This window comes from Sturnira hondurensis, unplaced genomic scaffold, assembly GCF_014824575.4.
Source record: "Sturnira hondurensis isolate 20B ecotype Veracruz unplaced genomic scaffold, ASM1482457v3 Scaffold0012467, whole genome shotgun sequence".
NCBI classification, from domain to species: domain Eukaryota; kingdom Metazoa; phylum Chordata; class Mammalia; order Chiroptera; family Phyllostomidae; genus Sturnira; species Sturnira hondurensis.
The window spans coordinates 663,737-680,997 of record NW_028085098.1 but is presented as its reverse complement, the minus strand read 5'-3'; the positions used below and the strand labels follow the sequence as shown (position 1 = coordinate 680,997).

The 17,261-nt window shown below is 44.8% G+C and overlaps 1 protein-coding gene across 3 annotated transcripts in view; it reads right to left on the bottom strand.

Moving 5' to 3' along the window:
* Positions 1-4,686: 4,686 nt before the first annotated feature.
* Positions 4,687-17,261, bottom strand: part of PCYT1B (phosphate cytidylyltransferase 1B, choline) — a 106,170-nt gene continuing 93,595 nt past the window's right edge. For all 3 annotated transcript variants that reach the window (XM_037060692.1, XM_037060691.1, XM_037060693.1), the window contains exon 8: positions 4,687-8,438. In XM_037060692.1, the coding sequence (XP_036916587.1) occupies positions 8,226-8,438 (213 nt within the window). In that variant the 3' untranslated portion in view covers positions 4,687-8,225. The remainder of the gene's footprint in view (positions 8,439-17,261) is intronic.

Sequence of the window (17,261 nt, the reverse complement as noted above, 5' to 3'; positions counted from 1 at the left end):
TTGAATCCAGTTCTCTCAGAGGCTCACTTTGTTCTATGAGTTGAAATGTTAACTATAGCCCAGGGGGTCTCAGCTTGGCCTTGTTGGAATCTCTGAGTCCTGGGATCCATTTCAGATCCATTCCATCAGACTGTGTCTGGGAAGCATTTATTTAAAAAAAAAAAAGAGGTCCCTAGGAGCTTCTAATGTGTGACAGGGTTGAAAACCACTGATAAAGTCCAAACCACAGACCAGCCTTTGAGAACGGCTAAAATGCTGGCAGCAGCAAATACCATCTTCCTGGTACAGAGCAGGCTTGGGATCCTTGCCATTTTATTGATGTTCTGCTTAACAGATAATTGGAAAACACTTAAAAGAGAGAAAAGCCTTGTCAATTTGGATTTGGGACAACTAAGCAGCCTTGCTGTTTTCTTCTGCGCAGGAAACTCGAAGCTAAGCTAATGCTACTCATATTGTTTGCTGGCATTCCTGTCCAAACAGAATTTGCCAGTTCTCATACGAAATAACCATGTTAACGATTTCAACAACAGTGATGGGTGCAGCAGCTTTCCACAGTTCCTTAGTAACCACTTAATACTAGGGTCATTATTTCTGATGTTAAGGATGATTGTTGTCACCTTAGCACAATAATTGGAACATAACTTCCTATATGAAAACTGCTCTTTTCCTAGGCTTTCAACTGGTAACAAAATAACAGTTTTTAAGGGAAAATAATGCCCCATTATTCAGGTGAGAGAGGCCCACCACCTACCATGCAATCAAAGAATCTAGGGTGAGACCTTGAATGACCACCTCATCTGCAAAACAGCTCTATCCAAATGGGAGAGTTCCAACTATTGCAGGCAAAGGCCCCACACCTGTTTGTTAAGGCCTTTAAGGAAGATATGTGCCAATGCCTTATGACTTTGGTAGCTCCCCCGGAGCCTTATTGTACATGGGCCTAGCTAAGGGATATCATTGTCTGTCTCCTGCATTCAGCATTCTCTCTCTCTCTTTTTAAAAGATTTTATTTATTTATCTTCAGAGGGGAAGGGAAGGAGAGAAGGAGAGAAATATCAATGTATGGTTTCCTCTCTTGAGTCCCCTGCTGGGAACTGGCCTACAACCCAGGCATGTGCCCTGACTGGGAATCGAACCGCAATTGTGTGGTTTGCAGGCCCACACTCAATCCACTGAGCTACGCCAGCCAGGGCTGCATTCAGCATTCTCAATGAGTGGTTTCTAAAGGAAAGTCTATTTTTAAAAAACCCACTTTTCCTATTTTCCCCTACTCTGGGTAAGAATTGGCAACATTTGCACTTTGGGCAACTTAGAGCATCCCACCTAACAAAAGTGAATAAAATAATGTGAAAATATCAAGTTAGTAATATCTTCAGAAAATTCTAATTGGTGGAGTGAAAAACATGGACCGTTCGTCAAGAGCCCAGTGAAGTCGAAGGTCAGGAGAGGCCAGAGTTGAGAGTCAAGCTACTGAACTGAACTTGGGGTGGAGGGCAGGGGTTGTGTCCTCTTTATTCTTTGGATCCCCAGCATTTAGCAGCTCACTCAAATATTTATTGAATGCTTAAGGCAGGAATGTATGCTAAACCTTAAGTTACAATGCAGGTTGAAGGCCACAATGCAAACATAAGTTACTCTAGAAAGGAGTGTGGAGTACCTTTATACTGGATAGCTGGAAGTGAATCACAGCTTAAATTGGCTGCGGTCAACATGCAAAGACCAAACCAAAACCAAAAGACACCAACCAGACAATGCAGAGAATAGGCAGGAAACAGATTCTGCCTGGTAGCCAGAAATTGTATTCCAGAGCTTGTTTCAGCAGGAATACGTCCAATGATCAAAGACTTTCCTTAGTCCTGGCTGGTGTGGCTCAGTGGATTGAGCATGGGTTGTGAACCAAAGGGTTGCAGGTTCGATTCCCAGTCACTTCCTCTCCTCATGGCTCAATCTGCATGTATATTTGAGTCAGACACCTCCCATTACAGCTATTCTGTGCTTCTCTTAAGACTCAAGAGGAACATTTAAGCAGATTCATCACAAGTAGATGTAGGAATGTTTAAATAAAAAATATGTATATGTTCCTCTACATGAGGGTCACTGTTCAATTCTTTTCAGGACCCAGAAGAAGGCTTAAGTGCTTATGATCACTGTCTTCTATTATTTCATGGTACATAGAGTGAGGTACCACCCCTGAACATGTCCACATCCTAATCCTCTGAATCTGGGAATATGCAGTATTCCGTGGCAAGAAGGAATGCATGTTGCTGATGAATTTAACGTAGGGATATTTTCCTGAATTATCCAGATGGGCCCAATGTAATTACAAGGGTCCTTACGCATAGAGGAGGGAGGCAGAGGTGTCAGAGTGATGTGAGGTGAGAACCACTGGACTGGCCATTGCTGCCTCTGAGAATGGAAGGGGCCACACGCCAAGGAATGCAAGTGGCTTCTAAAGGCTGGAAAATTCAAGAAAACAGGTTCTCCCCTAAAGCCTCCAGACAGGAATTCAGCTCTGCCTACTCCTTAATTTTAGTGCAGTAGGATCCATTTTGAACTAACTTCCAGAATTGTAAAATAATAAATATGTGTTGTCTGAAGCCACCAATTTGTTTCAGCAATAGGAAACTAATACACACCTATTCAACTTCTTTCATCTGTCCTTAATCCCTGGGCACCCGGTACAGAAACAAGTGGAAAAACAATCAAAGACTCAGTTGTGTTAATGTTGATTTGTGGTCAGACTAGTAAATAGTACATTATCAACGCCAGGCCACTTGAAACAGGATTCCAGATAAGAAACACTAGTTATCCCCTCAAGCTATGTAATGAGTCAGCTCCTGCCAGGAGCATGTTCAAAGGTTTTCTTTGAACTTGGAAATTTTAGAGTGACAAGTTCTTCAGTTTAAAAGGCCCCTGTGGAAATGGTAAAGTATCCCAATTCTTTCAGGTATGGATTCATTAACTCTTGAGAATGGAAGGTTATATATCAACTATTTTAGTAATGTCTAAACTCTGCTTTTATTAGTAAAGTAACTGTGCAAATCAACCCCCTTCCCCACCCTCCCCAGAAAGATAATAAAGGTAAGGAGAATAAAAATGGCTTGTAGGAGACAATACACGCCAGCCCTATTCTACACATTTTCCTCACATTTCTTACATTGGGTCAACTGCAGCTGAGATTTGGCTAATGCAGTGGGTTTTCTAGAATAGAAATTATGGCAGTTCAAGAGGGCCTACAATAAAGATCAACTAGCATAAACAGATGTTTATGCTTGTAATGATATTTTCAAATTTTGCTCTTTATTGTTTTTTACTCAATGCTTTCTTAAAGAATTTGATCACACAATATACTTTGATGCTTATGAACTGTCACATTTTGTTTGAAAACCATCTCTGAGGTAGTCTTGTTTTTCATGTAATGGTAGAGAACTGGCTTAAACATTCACCTTCAATAGCCAATGAGGACTCCAGTACTAGAGGACTCTGGGTGTATGTGTGTAAACAGTTTCGATAGTTTACCTTTTAATCTCAGGTATTGTATTTATTAACAAAGGGTATTTATTTCTCTTTGAGGCAAATGTCAGAGTTCTTAAACATGAGTTTGGTTATGCCTTACAATGGATTGTTTTGCCCTTGAAAACATTTCTGAGGTACATGGAAATCAAAATAAAACCTGTAACTGTTACTCTAAATACAGCCTGTCAAGAATGTGTTTGATCTGTGTGGCGAAGCCAAGTCATATGGTCTATGAATAACAGGTGTTGTGTTTTTAAGTGAATTCCTATGCTGACTACAGGCCTGGTTGTATTTCTTCTAGAGTCAGGGTTAACGTTAGAACTGTTGTTATTTCAAAGAGCTAAACATCACCAGATGGAGTTAATAGCAGCTCTTAAATTTGGCTAGTGGAGAGCATGAGCACACTGTCAGAACATGAGCAGGACATGCTTGTGTGTGTGTGGGGGGGGGTCTGCCTTAACTGTTGACATTTGGGATCCCGATTTAGCACCTCCATCCCCATCTATCAGCTTCCAGCTGATCACAGGAGTTTTTCCCCTAAGATGGGAAAAATGTCAAAATGGCCACTGCCGCACGTTTCGGTACAGGTGAAAAGCATTCTGTGAGGGCTAAGAAAGGTGGGTGGAGCCTGAGGTCCTGTGCAGCCCCTAGCGTCTGAGGAGTGAAATCAGCCACTGATGTTCGCAGTTGTGAAGGCTCCAGGGACCCAGAAGGCAACCTCTTCTTCAGCTTCCCACTTACTGAGAGGTAAGCACTTTCTCACGGTCACTCAATGACAGCATCACAGCTGGGGAGGCTTAGGGACAATGTAGGCTGCCTTGTAAACTTAGAGGCCTTTCCAGGCAAAGGAGACCTCAGAAATCATTCCCTCCAACCCCTCATTCTACAAAAGCAGATAGCGGTATTAGAGAAGTGGTTTGGCCAAGGTCCCAAAGTCGGTGAGGGCCCCTACAAGCCAGGGTCCTGACTCGACTCCCCAGGTGGTCTCCCCTCTAGGGAGGGTCTGTCCCTGACTAGCTTTGAAGTCAGAGGTTGGCCCTTTGGCAAAACTCTGCCCCGTGCTGCATGGCAGAGTCCCACTCTTAAGTGCTGGGGACACAGCTGGTCAGAGCCGGGGCAGCTGCCACACCTGGATTTTTGCACATTTTTGAGAAACACAACAAGAAAAAGTGCAATTTTGCATCTCTTTATTTACAAACAGTTGGAAATGCTGTGTTCCATTTGGGAGCAGGGATGGGTTTGGAGCATAAGGGTTGGGGTGGGAGAGAGGGCTGATTCCAGTAGTTCTCATTATTCAGCACCAGAGCAAATGCTTGGGCTTAAGGTCATACTTTAACTTGGGTGAATCATCGTCATCTTGTCTCATAGGTACAGTAATATATGCTCTTCTTATGGCTTTGTCCCAGAACACATTGCTGTGACAACAAAAACCTAAAGTCTAGAGAGAAGTTCCAAACGCATTATGAACTTAATTTTTTTAAAAAAAAGCGATGGCCAAGTCTTGTGCCGAACGGGTGCCTGAGGCACAGGAACGGCTCTGCTGTGTTTGGGCTCATCGGACTCAGCCGAGCCGGTGCCGCCATCTTGCATCCTGCCCTGGGGTGCAGCTGGGTACTCAAACGAGGCCTGAAGATGGAGTGAAAACAAATCTGCACTCTTCCCGTCCCTCCCTCCAAGGACGGACTCACAGTAACCACCGCCTAGGGCGCCTAGGGCCTGGAGCGAGATTGCAGTCCCACAGCTGGCTCTTCCCCTCAGAGCAGGTCAGAAGGTAGACTTCAGTCTCGAGGTCACTCTTCTTGAGGTTGTTTCCCTTTCCCTTTGTAAGGTCCTGGCACACGGGAGCTGGCTTTCCACAAACGGGCCATTCAATGTGACCGTGACATTACAAGTGCCCCCTGTTATCAGAGGGTGGAAGGGTGAACATTTGATTTCAGGGTTCCCAGGAGGAGGGTGTGGTAGCTCACGGAGAAGTGCTGACATTGGGGAGCTGGGGTGGACAGGGGACCCACATCCCACACGGGTACCCGCTGACTTTGGGTGTCCATGAAAGGAAGCCGCCGTCTTCACTTGTTAGCGTGTGTGACTCTTGATAGTAACTACTCTCCCACCCTGACCTTCTTTCAGCCCCACTGTTGCCCATCGTCATTTAACCTGCCCCCTTCCAGAACCCTAAGTGGTGTGCTCTCGTCCTCAATCCAAAGCTTCCCTCCCTGCCTGGAGCTAAAGAATCCTCCCTTTTCTGTCCTTACTGTTGACCTCCCCAAGCCTGTACATCTCCCATTGCAGCCTTCACTCAGTCTGGGCCATTACTGTTGACTGGCTGGCCCAAATAAAGCAACCCCACCTCCTCCTGGAAAGAGGAGGTGGCTGAGAGAAATTGATGGCCAGAAAGCATCAAATGTTGGGTGGCAGAATCCCCCCCGATTCCTTCTCAGTAGTCTTGTGGCCTTAGGAGGTATTGCTAGAGGTCAGGAAGGGGACATAAAGTAAAATTTAGAATCCACTTGTGGGTTGTTTTGGCCCATCTCTGGAATATGCCAGGCACTGGCCATTTCCCATAATTGGCATCTTTGATGGTCCTGAATCTGAGTCATGTAAGTGGCACCTGTCAGTATGGGGTATAAGGCCCGCAAACTTATCAGCCTGATACATCCACCCCACACTATTTGCTCCAGAGCAGGATTCAGGTAAAGGTGGATCTGTCTGCCCTGGGCCTCTCTCTAGGCACCGTTTTTCTCTTCTCTTATTCCTACCACTTTGCGTTGCCCAGCTGGTCTGCTCATCCCCTCACTGCTGTAAGGCTTGCCCAGCTGAAGTGGCAGGCACCTGCGCCCACTTTCCCCTGAGCGCATGACCGAAAAGAACCACCACCAAACGGGCCTTGCTCTGTCTGCACAGCAGTGCTCTAGGCCTCGACTGCAAAATTTTCTTCTCATGTGCCATGTTCCTGCCAGCTCTCTGTCCCACCTGAGTGCTTGATAGAACTCTGGGGGAAGTGCCAAGAACAAAGGCATTCTGAGCCAGCTTAGCCTTATTATGATTTCACTTCCCAATAAACACCACTCATCTCCAGGTGGACAAGGAGGTAGTTCAACCCCAACACGAGGGGGCAAGACACACCGCCTTCCTTCGCTGCCTGCCCCACTTGTCACCCAGAAGGCCAGTTCCCAGCGCCTCTGGAAAGGGGTGTTTCTGTCACAAGATATGCTGGGCTCTGCCTACACGTTGCTGGTTCAGGCCTCTTATCTCAGGCTTTACTGGGACAGCCCCACGGTGCCTCTTCTACCCAAGAGTGTGGTTCTACCCCTAGAGTCTACCTGCTTACTTCCTTCCTTCGATGAGGAGGCGGTAACTTCAAACAACTGGGCAGGAATGCTTGGGGTCTGCATCCTGTTTGGCAAACCTACGGCCAGGATAACTACAGTCCTCTCTGGTCCATTCAGATGCTGAGCTCAGAACCGAGGCTCCCACAGTGCTCTCTGAAACTCTTCAGAGCCTCAATTCACTCAAAAATAGAATGGAGGCCATGAGAACACCACAACTCATTTCCTGGTTGGTCCAAGCCAGTTCTATAGGAATCCAGGATGAGCTGTTGGAAAAAAGTGCCAAAATCACAATGGAACCAGACAGTCCTTAATACCAAGGACTTCAGCAGGGTTCTTAGAGAGCAAGAAAGGAGTATATTGTAAAATGCCAACTATATTTTCAGGTTGCATATGGCCTGCACCCTGGATGGCATGTTATAGAACATGTACATGCAAGTAGCGCCCCCTATGGGTATACTACGTAGTTTGGTACACCAAACTGTTACTTGAGGTCTATGAAACTGTTAACTGGTCAGAAATGGGGAAAGCCATTCCATAATAGCATCCTGTAAGGAGAAGCTTCAGGAGATATTTACCATCTGCTAAGCCTGGAGCCAAAGCAAAGCAGCTCCTCCTTCCTCTGTTACATAGGATATTTTTCTTTGTTGCATTTCCCACGGATTAAGGTAGTTTGGGAAAACGAGTTAAATTGATGAAAAGGGACAACTCGGACGGAGCACATTAGGCCTTACATGGTGCTCTCCTTGACAAAACTGTCCTCTGAATAAGAAATTAAGGGCCACAGTAGATGACCTTTTATATCTCTGGCCTAAAGCAAACCTTTGTTTATGCACCACATTTCTGGAACTGGAAAGAGGTGATACATTGCAATGTCAGGTCTCAGTGGCTAAAGTGAGTAAGATGTCATTTGCCTTGGACTCCAGTGTTTCTGCTGGGAACAGGTTTATTCTGGCAGAGCTTGGGTGGCAGGAGGCAACGTGCAAGGCCCTCAGGAGCAGGAAGTAGCAGGTTGAGGGAACAGCTGCTTCCACAGGTGGTGCACGTGGTGCGGATAGGCGTAAGGACCAAAGCAGAAGGCACCCCACTTGATGTAAGATTCCCGGAGGTGCTCTGCAGCTTTCCTTAGTAGAGCGATTCTAAGAGATGCTAAGGAGGTTTGTATGGTTTGCCTGGAAACCTCCCTGCAGAGCCCAGGTGCTGGGCTGAGTGGAGAACGAGGGAGAGCTGATCCCAAGGCCTTCCCTTAGCAGAGCTCAGGGTCTCCCTGCAGAGCTGCTGCTCCTGTAACTATTACCCTTCAAACACCACCCAGGCACCCCCAGTGTCCCTGCCCTCCTCCCTGGCCTGCATGGTGTGGCTCTCGTAGTCTGCCAGCAACCTTTACTTCTCATCCTCATCCCCCTCACTCAGGCTGCTGATGGAGGCTGAGGCAGCTTTGGGTGAGGAGGGGGGTGAGCTTTTGATTGGGAGCCATGAGAAGGTAGGCGATGGGGAGCGGGAAGGGGACCGGATCCTGGTGGGGCTGCTCACAGGGCTTTGCTTTGGGGACAGGGCCTGCAGCATCCGGCTACTCCTCTCCTGGAACATCTGCTTCTGGAGAGAAATTGGAGAAAAGGCGTCTGTTAGTCACGACATCTGAGATGCCAGTGAAACAGAAAGGAAAGGCGGGAAGGGGAGCCACCCCCCCCAAATGCCTGCCCTCCCACGCAGACTTGTACTACAGCCCACGTGGGCCAAGACTCTCTGGGGAGGAGCTGTACAAAACTGAGGCCCAGGGAGCTGCTGACACGCCAGGGTACATCACTGCTAGTACCCGGCATGCTTTCCTTCATGCTGCCTTCTCTTCCATTTCCAAAATCTAAGTGAGAGTCTGGCATTCGCCAGGCAAATAGCAGTGTCCTAAGTACCAAAAGACTATAAAGAGGAATGTCACAAACCAAGTCCACAAAATATGTAACGTGTCACATGCAACTACAGTCTGTGAGAAAACTAAAATGATAGGATAGCAAGGAAAACAATGAGAGAGGGATGCGAGCCTGAGGACACGTGGACTGCAACCGTAAACGGGGCTCAGGGGAGGCCACACTGAGAAGGCACTACTTGAGCAAAGACCTGAAAGAGATGAGGGGGGAGGCCACGTGAAGGGCGATTAGGAGGAGGTGCAGTCCAGACAGAGAAGTCCAAGGGGGGAGCATACAGTTCATGTGCAAGGGTGAACAAGGAGGCTCAGGGGGCTCAAGTGAAGACACTGGGGTGAGGAGGTATATGGGGGGACGGGGTTCGAGGCAGGTCACCAGAGAAGTCACAGAGAACTGTTATGTAGGGTCTTGGTGGCCATGTGAGAATTTTGGCCTTTACTCTGATGAGAAGAGAAACCTCTGTAGTTCTGGGCAAAAGAGTAACAAGCTGACTTTTGTTTTGAAGGACCCATCTGGCTGCTGTGCTGGGAGCAGACTACAGCGCAGTGAGGACAGGGCAGGGGGAACAGCTGGGAGCCCTCTGCAACAAGAATCCAGGTCTGTGGTGGCACCTTGCATCAAGGTGACAGCCATGAGGATGCTGAGAAATGCTGGGAGTCCAGGTATGTTCTTTTCCCACAGTTTTGTTACGGTATCATTTCCTTAAAAGTCAAGCTTTTCAGCATACAGTTCGGTGAGTTTTGATAAGTGCCTACAGTTGTGTGATTAGCAACACAAAGAAATTATAGGAATGTCCCATCTGTACCCAATTCCCTCAGAACTGTTTCTAGGCACCCCCTCCCTCAGCCTCTGCCAACAGACCTGGTTTCCGTTCTGTGGTTTTGAAATATCATCTAAATAGAATCGTGCAGTAACGTGGTCTGGCCACACATGGAGGGCAGAGCCAACAGGACTCGCTGACAGATGGGATGCGGGGTGTGGGAGGAGGAAGAATCAAGTGATTCCAGTTCCTAGCTTGTGAAACTGGAAAGCCGGCGATGCCATTTGCTGCTGCAGGGGACTAGGGGGTTTTGTGCAGGAGGTTTGGGTGGTAAAATGGACTTTCTAATCTGGGACCTCAGGTGACTGTCGCCTGGTGCCTTGGAGACCGAGCCCTTCCTGGATACTGCCCTTCTGGGGAGCCCAGTCAGAGCCCTGAGCCCGTGTGTGTCAGGCCACCCAGAGCTGCCAGCAAATCTAACCTTCTGCTCTTTGCCTGTGGCATGCCCCCTCCGCCAGCTCTGTTCCAGCCACTTCTGAGTGCCCTGCCCATGCTCTCGTCCCTCATTTCTTTCCTTCGCTCGTCACCAAGACTCAGCAGCTCAGAATCAATTCTCCTACTAGTTATTTTGGACTTTGTTATTGTTTGAATTATTCATTTTACAACCCACTACTAAACCCTCTTAGGAGCAGGTGCCGTACAGGAGGTGGTCAAGCCTGAGCTGGGGCTTTAGTCATGTGTGGGGAGAGGGGGTTAGGTGGAAAGGGAGCCGTGTGCTGGTGCGGGGAGCTAAGTAAAGAATACTGAGTATGATTGCCTGTTGGGTGGTAGTGGCCTGGGACTGGAACCCCAGGAGGAGGTTGGATTTTTTTCCCCCCCAGAAGCCCCTGGAAGATTTTAGTCAAGGGAGGGGTATGCTCAGATTGGGGTTTTAGAAATATCTTTGGGTGTGAGCATAAAAGCAAGGAAAGAAACCATACAGGCAAAAAATATTGTTTGGCTATATAGAAATTTCAGAACCTTGCCCTGGCCAGGTGGCTCAGTTGGTTGGAGCGTCACCCCGTAAAACTGAAAGGTTGTGGGTTCAGTCCCGGTCTGGGCATGTATAAGAGGCAACGGATCCCTGTTTCCCTCTCACATTGCTGCTTCTTTCCCTCTCCCTTCCCCTCTCTCTAAAATCAATAAGCATGTCATTGGGTGGGGATAAAAAATAATAAAAATTAAAAAATAAAAATTTCTGAACCTAAAAAAAGCCACCATGAAATAGGTAAAAAGAAAAAGGAAAATATGGAAACAATTTGGAACATTTAACTACAAATTGTGGATTTTAGTATATAAACAAAGCTTAAAAAATAAAGGTAAAAAGCCTTCATAGAACAAGGAGCCTATGGCATATACAGGCAATTCACAAGACTTAAAATGAACCATACAAATTGTGTGGCATGACTAGTAAACAAATGCAAAATGACTGAAGTGAGATTGTTTATGTATCAGATCGTTAAAGATATTTTAACCTTCCCAACTTAAATCTTTTTTCGGCTATAGTTGACATATGGCGCTTCGTAAGTGTAAGGTATACAGTTCTGTGTTTTGATGTTCTTTTGTGTAATTACTACAGGTTTTTCCCTTGTGGTTACCGCCAGGCTTACACTGAATAGCTTACCATAATAACACCCTATTTTAAACTGATAACTTCAATGAAATTCCTAAACTTCTATGCTTACACTTCTGCTCCCCCTCATATTTCAGATTATTGATGTTACAGTTAACATATGCTTTTACTGTGTAAACAATAACAGATTATTGTAGTTCTGGTTCTTTTTATTATGTGTTCTAGCCTTGAAATTAGAGTTGTAAGTGAATTACATATCACCATTATTACTGCATTACAGAATCTAAATTCGACTATGTATTTACCATTACCAGTCAGTTTTATGCTACTTTCTTTTGGTTGTTTTTTGGGGGGAGGGGTGTTGAGGGAGATGGAGGGGAAGATGCAGGGTTGTAATTTAAACTTTTTCCCACTTCATTTTTATCTTTGGAGATCTTAAAGACTGTGATGGAGAAGGGCCTGAAACAGTCAGTACTCTGATCCTGGCAGACCTGCAGCACTCAAGTCTTAGTCCAAGGCCAGCAGATCTGCCGGTCAAGCCTTGTAGATTCCCCTGTGGGGTGAAATGGACTGGGGGCTCCCCAAAGTGACCTACCATAATAGGGGAGCTGGATGTCTGCCCCGGGCTCTCTTTTTTCCCCACTGAGGGAACCATAGGCTCAGGAGAGACCTCCTGGCATGGCGCTTTGCCAGCCTGGGGGTGGGCGGCTGCTCCTGTAACCTTTCTAATGTGGTCATAATCTTGGGCTTGGTGGTGCAGAGGGTGCTTCAGCCTCACCCAGGTGTTTTAGGATTCTCCCTGAGTGTCTGGTCTGAGACTAATTGTTACTTCTTGTGAGGGGGAGCAATGTCAATAACGCCCTATGTCGCCATCTTGCTGATGTCACTCTTGGTCCCAAGAGTTTAAAAAATTTGCAATGGCCAGGGTTGGTGGCAGATCAGAGAAAAGATCACACTCATGTTCCTGCTACTGTAAGGGTAAAATAAAACGGTGTTTTCCAGAGGGGTGATTTGGAAATAGGTGCAAAACCTTTTTTCCTGGGGAGATAATGAGAGATGGGTGTAAATATTCACTCTGTACCTGGATATTCAGTGCAGTCTCATAACACACAAATCTGAAAACTCCCTGAATAGGCGAGAGAGATCTTGCACAACTCACAGGATGTACTAAGCAGCTGATGAAACTCAAGTCCTTAAAGCTTACTTAACAATGTGAGAAAATGTTCATGAGCTATTACAAAGCAAAAAAAAAAAAAGGTTTTCAAACAGCAGGTTCTGCATGATCCCACTTTTGTAAAAGGTATTATATACAGGGATGTGGCAAAAGTAGGTTTACAGTTGTTCATACAGGTGTTATGGCCACACTTTCAGATTTACAAATACTACCATAATTAATAAATAATCCAAGAATAAACTATATTTCATGTACTCACAACTGCAAATCTACTTTTGCCCCACCCTGTACATGTAGATGGGAAAAAGATTAGGGTAATACCCCCCAAATATTAACAGTGACAACTCTGGGGTGCTGAGCCAGCAGGTGAGTTTTAGTCTCTTTTTAGTCTCTACTTTCTACTAGTTCTGTAGTGAGCATATATTACTTTTACCATCATAAAACAGTAATGATAGGGAGAAAGAGAGAAGACCGAAGCAAGGTTAGGCTGAAGGGCCCTGCTACAAAGATGTCACTGAGAAAACACTAAGTAAGGCCTCAGGCGCACCATCCACCGCCCCCAGCCCTCATTTTCCCTTGCGAGGCTCTAGCTAGCCCTTTACCCTCTAGACTCTCCAGTCTCCTCTAGCAAATATAATAGTGATGACTTACTGATCATTAAGATTCTTTCCAGGTTTAAAAATCCCACCATTCTACAAGTACACCAATTATTCACCTTCCATTAAAGGTATTGCTAACACTGCCAAAACACCCAACTCCCCTCAGAATCGAACGAAACAGATGCTATAGCTTAAGCCCATTTACGACACAAAATCAAATGGCGCAAGGATAAGGTGGCGTATTATTAACAGCAACATAAAAAAAATCCTTGAACTTCCAGCATGCACTTTAAAATATGTATTTTTATTACTGTAATCTTTAAGTATAATTTTAGTAGCACCCATTAGCCCTCCTGCTTTTAATGGATTGTCAGCATGTCCATTAGAAGCCCACTTTCTAAGGAATCTACAACTTGTCTACTGTATTTGACTCAAGCTCATAACTGAGAACGTTCTGCCTAAGGGGACGAAATCACTTGAACCTTTAATGATAAACAATGGTGTCACACTTCATAAAATGTGGTATCCGTGCACAATAACTCGGGGTCTCAATTTGCAGGCTCTCTGATCTGTTACTGGCGCACTGCGAAGGGCAGCTCCCCTACAAAGTAGCTGAACTGAATTAGGTCAGGAGACAATTTGTAATGAGCTTCCTGGGAAGAAAAGCACTTTAAAATATAATGAACAATGAAGACCCTGGCATGGCATTTTCCAAGAGAAAAGGTATTTAAGTTCAGACTTCTACTGTATCGAGAGGTTTCCATTGATAAAGTTTTCTCCCAAGAAAATAGTCCCATTTAGAGTCCTGTCCATATGAAAAGTATTTTTCCCCTCCTACAAAGCTTTTCCTTTTAAGAAGATCTTAACATCTCCCGAGGCAGTAAAGGGCATGACAAATGTCTTTAAAGGTTTCAGTATTTCAGATACCTTCCACCATATCTGCCAAAAAAAGAAATGGAAAATATCTTAGTTACATCTGGTTTGGACCTCTGGTAAACAATAGAACTCAAACAGAGAGTTCCAGTTGTGGCCAAATCAATAAACAACTAGTGACATGTGACTGCCGGGCACTGTAAAGGGTTTTAAATATAAAAGTTTCATTCTCCCAGTAACCCTGGCAGGTGGCTGAGAGGCAAAGGAACTTACCCAAGGCTCCCCAGCCAGGAAATGAGCCCCTTCTCATGACTAACTCTCTGTAATTAGCCGCTTTCATAATAAGAAGTTTTCCATGTTTATTCACATCTTATTGTGCATTCTTTGGAAGGCAAAATTTTGAAACCACTGTCAAAAAGGCTCAAGTGGGAAACCTAATTCAAATCCACAAACTGAATTTTATATTTATTTTCTCAAAATGAAAATATTCTTTAAATGAGCAGTACCATTGGGATGGCTATTATAAAAACACCAAAAAAAACCAACTAGTACTAGATAAGATACAGAAGTTAGAACCCTCATGCATTACGGTGAGAACGTAAAATGGTGCAGCCATTTGGCACTTCCTCAAAAAAAAAAACCAACTAGAATTACCATATGATTTGGCAATCCCACTTTTGAGTATATACCCTACAGAACTGAAAGTAGGCACTTAACAGGTATTTGTACATCCACGTTTACATCAGCCCTATGCCCAATAGCCAAAAGGTGGAAACAATCCAAAAATCCACCAATGGGTGAACGGACAAACTAAATAGACATAGAAATAATATCCCATTATATATGTGTGTTTATATACACACATGAAATGGGATTTTTTTTTGCTATCATGATGTAGAGTATTTCTATGATAGACGTTGAAAAGAAACATTTTGCTTACTACAAATTATGGAGGATCTTCCTGGCATGAAGAGTCTGAAAAGTGACCCAAGATTCATTCTTTCAACAAATGTTTACTGATAGCATACTATGTCTGCTGCAGGCATTAATCTAAACCTTGAGAATACAGGAGTAAACAACAGAGGAAAAAACTCGATGCTCACATTTATTTTTTAGCTGAGGCATAACTGACATATATTACTTTCAGGTGTATAACATGATCCAATATTTGTATATATTGTGAAACGATCACCACAGTGAGGCTAGTTAACACCCGTCAGCATACACAGTCACAGAGTTTTGTATGATGGGAACTTTTAAGATCTACTTTTAGCAACTTTCAAATATGTAACACCGTATTCAATGTAGTCACCATGCTGTACATTGCATCCCCAAGGCTTATTTATTTTAGAACTGGAAGTCTGTACCTTTTGCTTCCCTTCACTCACTCACCACCCCCACCCCTAGCATCTGGCAAGCACCAGTAGACTTCCCATCATGTAAATCTGTTCTTTCCAAAAAACAAACACACCATCGAAGTCTTTAAAAGAAAAGATCATCTTATAGATCAGATGGCAAAGGCCTGTTTGGCTGGCACAGGGATCTGCCAGAGTGACTGGACTGGGGCAGAGGGTGTCTGTGGGCCAGGATGAACTAGAAACTTGCACCTGACTTAAGGTCATGTTCATGTCCTCCTGATGCTCCAAGGAAAGGGTCTGTGTTCACGTGGTACCACAGAATAGACCCACTTTCATTTCAAGTAGAAAGTGATTCCCTGGGTTCAGTCAATGAAGGGATGGAGTGGCAGATCATTCAAAATGATACATAATGTAGCCCTGGCTGGTGTAGCTCAGTGGATTGAGCGCGGGCCTGCAACTCAGACGATCGCGGGTTCGATTCTCAGTCGGGGCACATGCCTGGGTTGCAGGCCAGTTCCCTGCAGGCCAACTCCCAGCAGGGGACGCACGAAAAGCAACCATACATTGATGTTTCTCTCCCTCTCTCCTTCCCTTCCCCTCTAAAGATAAATAAATAAAATCTTTAAAAAAAAAAGATACATAATGTTTTTGAAAAACAGCATATGTGGTCGGGGTGCTAATGTTTATAAAGAGAATGTGTCTGCTCTGGAAATTCAGACACTTCAAACAAAAACAACAAACTTTCTCCAGGAAGGCCCTACCCCAAAAACCTAACCCTGAAAGCTGACTTAGCCTTCCTCAGTCCTGGCTCCTTGACACTCGATACCTTGAAAGTGAACAGTGATGCCTCCAATATAGCAACCAAGCTTCAAAATTTAGCGTCTTTAAAGCCCATCCCCTGACCCAAAGTGTATTTCAAAGAGACACCCCCTCCAAAGAGAGGTAATGCCAAATCTCTGTTGGGAAGGCTCCCCTTTGTAGTTCTGCTTGAGTTATAGGCTACCTTTTGAGTGTGAGTCAAGACCGTTTACAAGAATCAAGCACCAACAGTCATGTATCACTTAACAACAAGTACACATTCTGAGAAATGTCTTTAGGCAATTCTGTTGTTAGGTGAACATCACAGAGCGCAATTACACCAACCCAGATGATGTAGCCTACTACACCTAGGCTCTATGGTATAGCCTATTGTTCCTAGGCGGCAGCCCTGTACGGCATGTTGCAACGTAACACCAGATTAAATCAAGTATGACAGAAAATAATGTAATCAAGGGACCCAATCAACACGAGATGAATGAGGCTGCTGCTGGTGTAACACAGCATACTCTTTTACAGAAAACTTTATAACTAGAATGACTATGAAGTACTAGCAAAAGCATGATATAGCAAATACATAAACCAGTAACATAGTCATCTACTACCATTGTCAAGTATTATATACTGTGAGTAATTGTACGTGCTATGCTTTCATGCAACTGGCAGCACAGTAGGTCTGTTTATAGGAGCACCACCACAAACTCATGGGTAATGCACTGTGCTACCATGACTACAATGTCGCTAGGTGACAGCAATGTTTCAGCTGCATGATAACCTCAAGAGACCACCATCGTATATGTGGTCCATCGTTGACTGAAACATCTTTATGCAGTGTGTGACTGTAGCTAATGAGTAGAGCGGTAACTGATGAGATTGAAAAATATGTTGCACTCTGATCATCCACCAATCAGACTAAATAAATGGGAACAGATAATCTATTATAGTGATTGAGAAGTAGATTGCTTGCTTCAAATTCTCAAAAGCAATTGTGCTAGCCAGCTGCCAAGATAGCCGTACCACCTCCTGGTATTCACATCCTTGTTTATTGTCCTCCCCAAATACACCAGCATTAGTCTCTGTGACCAACAGCATATGTCTGCAACGATGTTTCTCACCTCTGTTATTAAGTCATAGGAGACTATATATAGCTTTTTAGACTGTAAGTCATGATGGCGGAGTAGGTAAACACGTGCTCACCCCCTCCCATGATCACATCACAATTACAGCTCTATTATAGAGTAACATCTTTGAGAACCACCTGAAGACGAGCTGAACAGGAGTCCTATAACTAGGGAATCACACCCG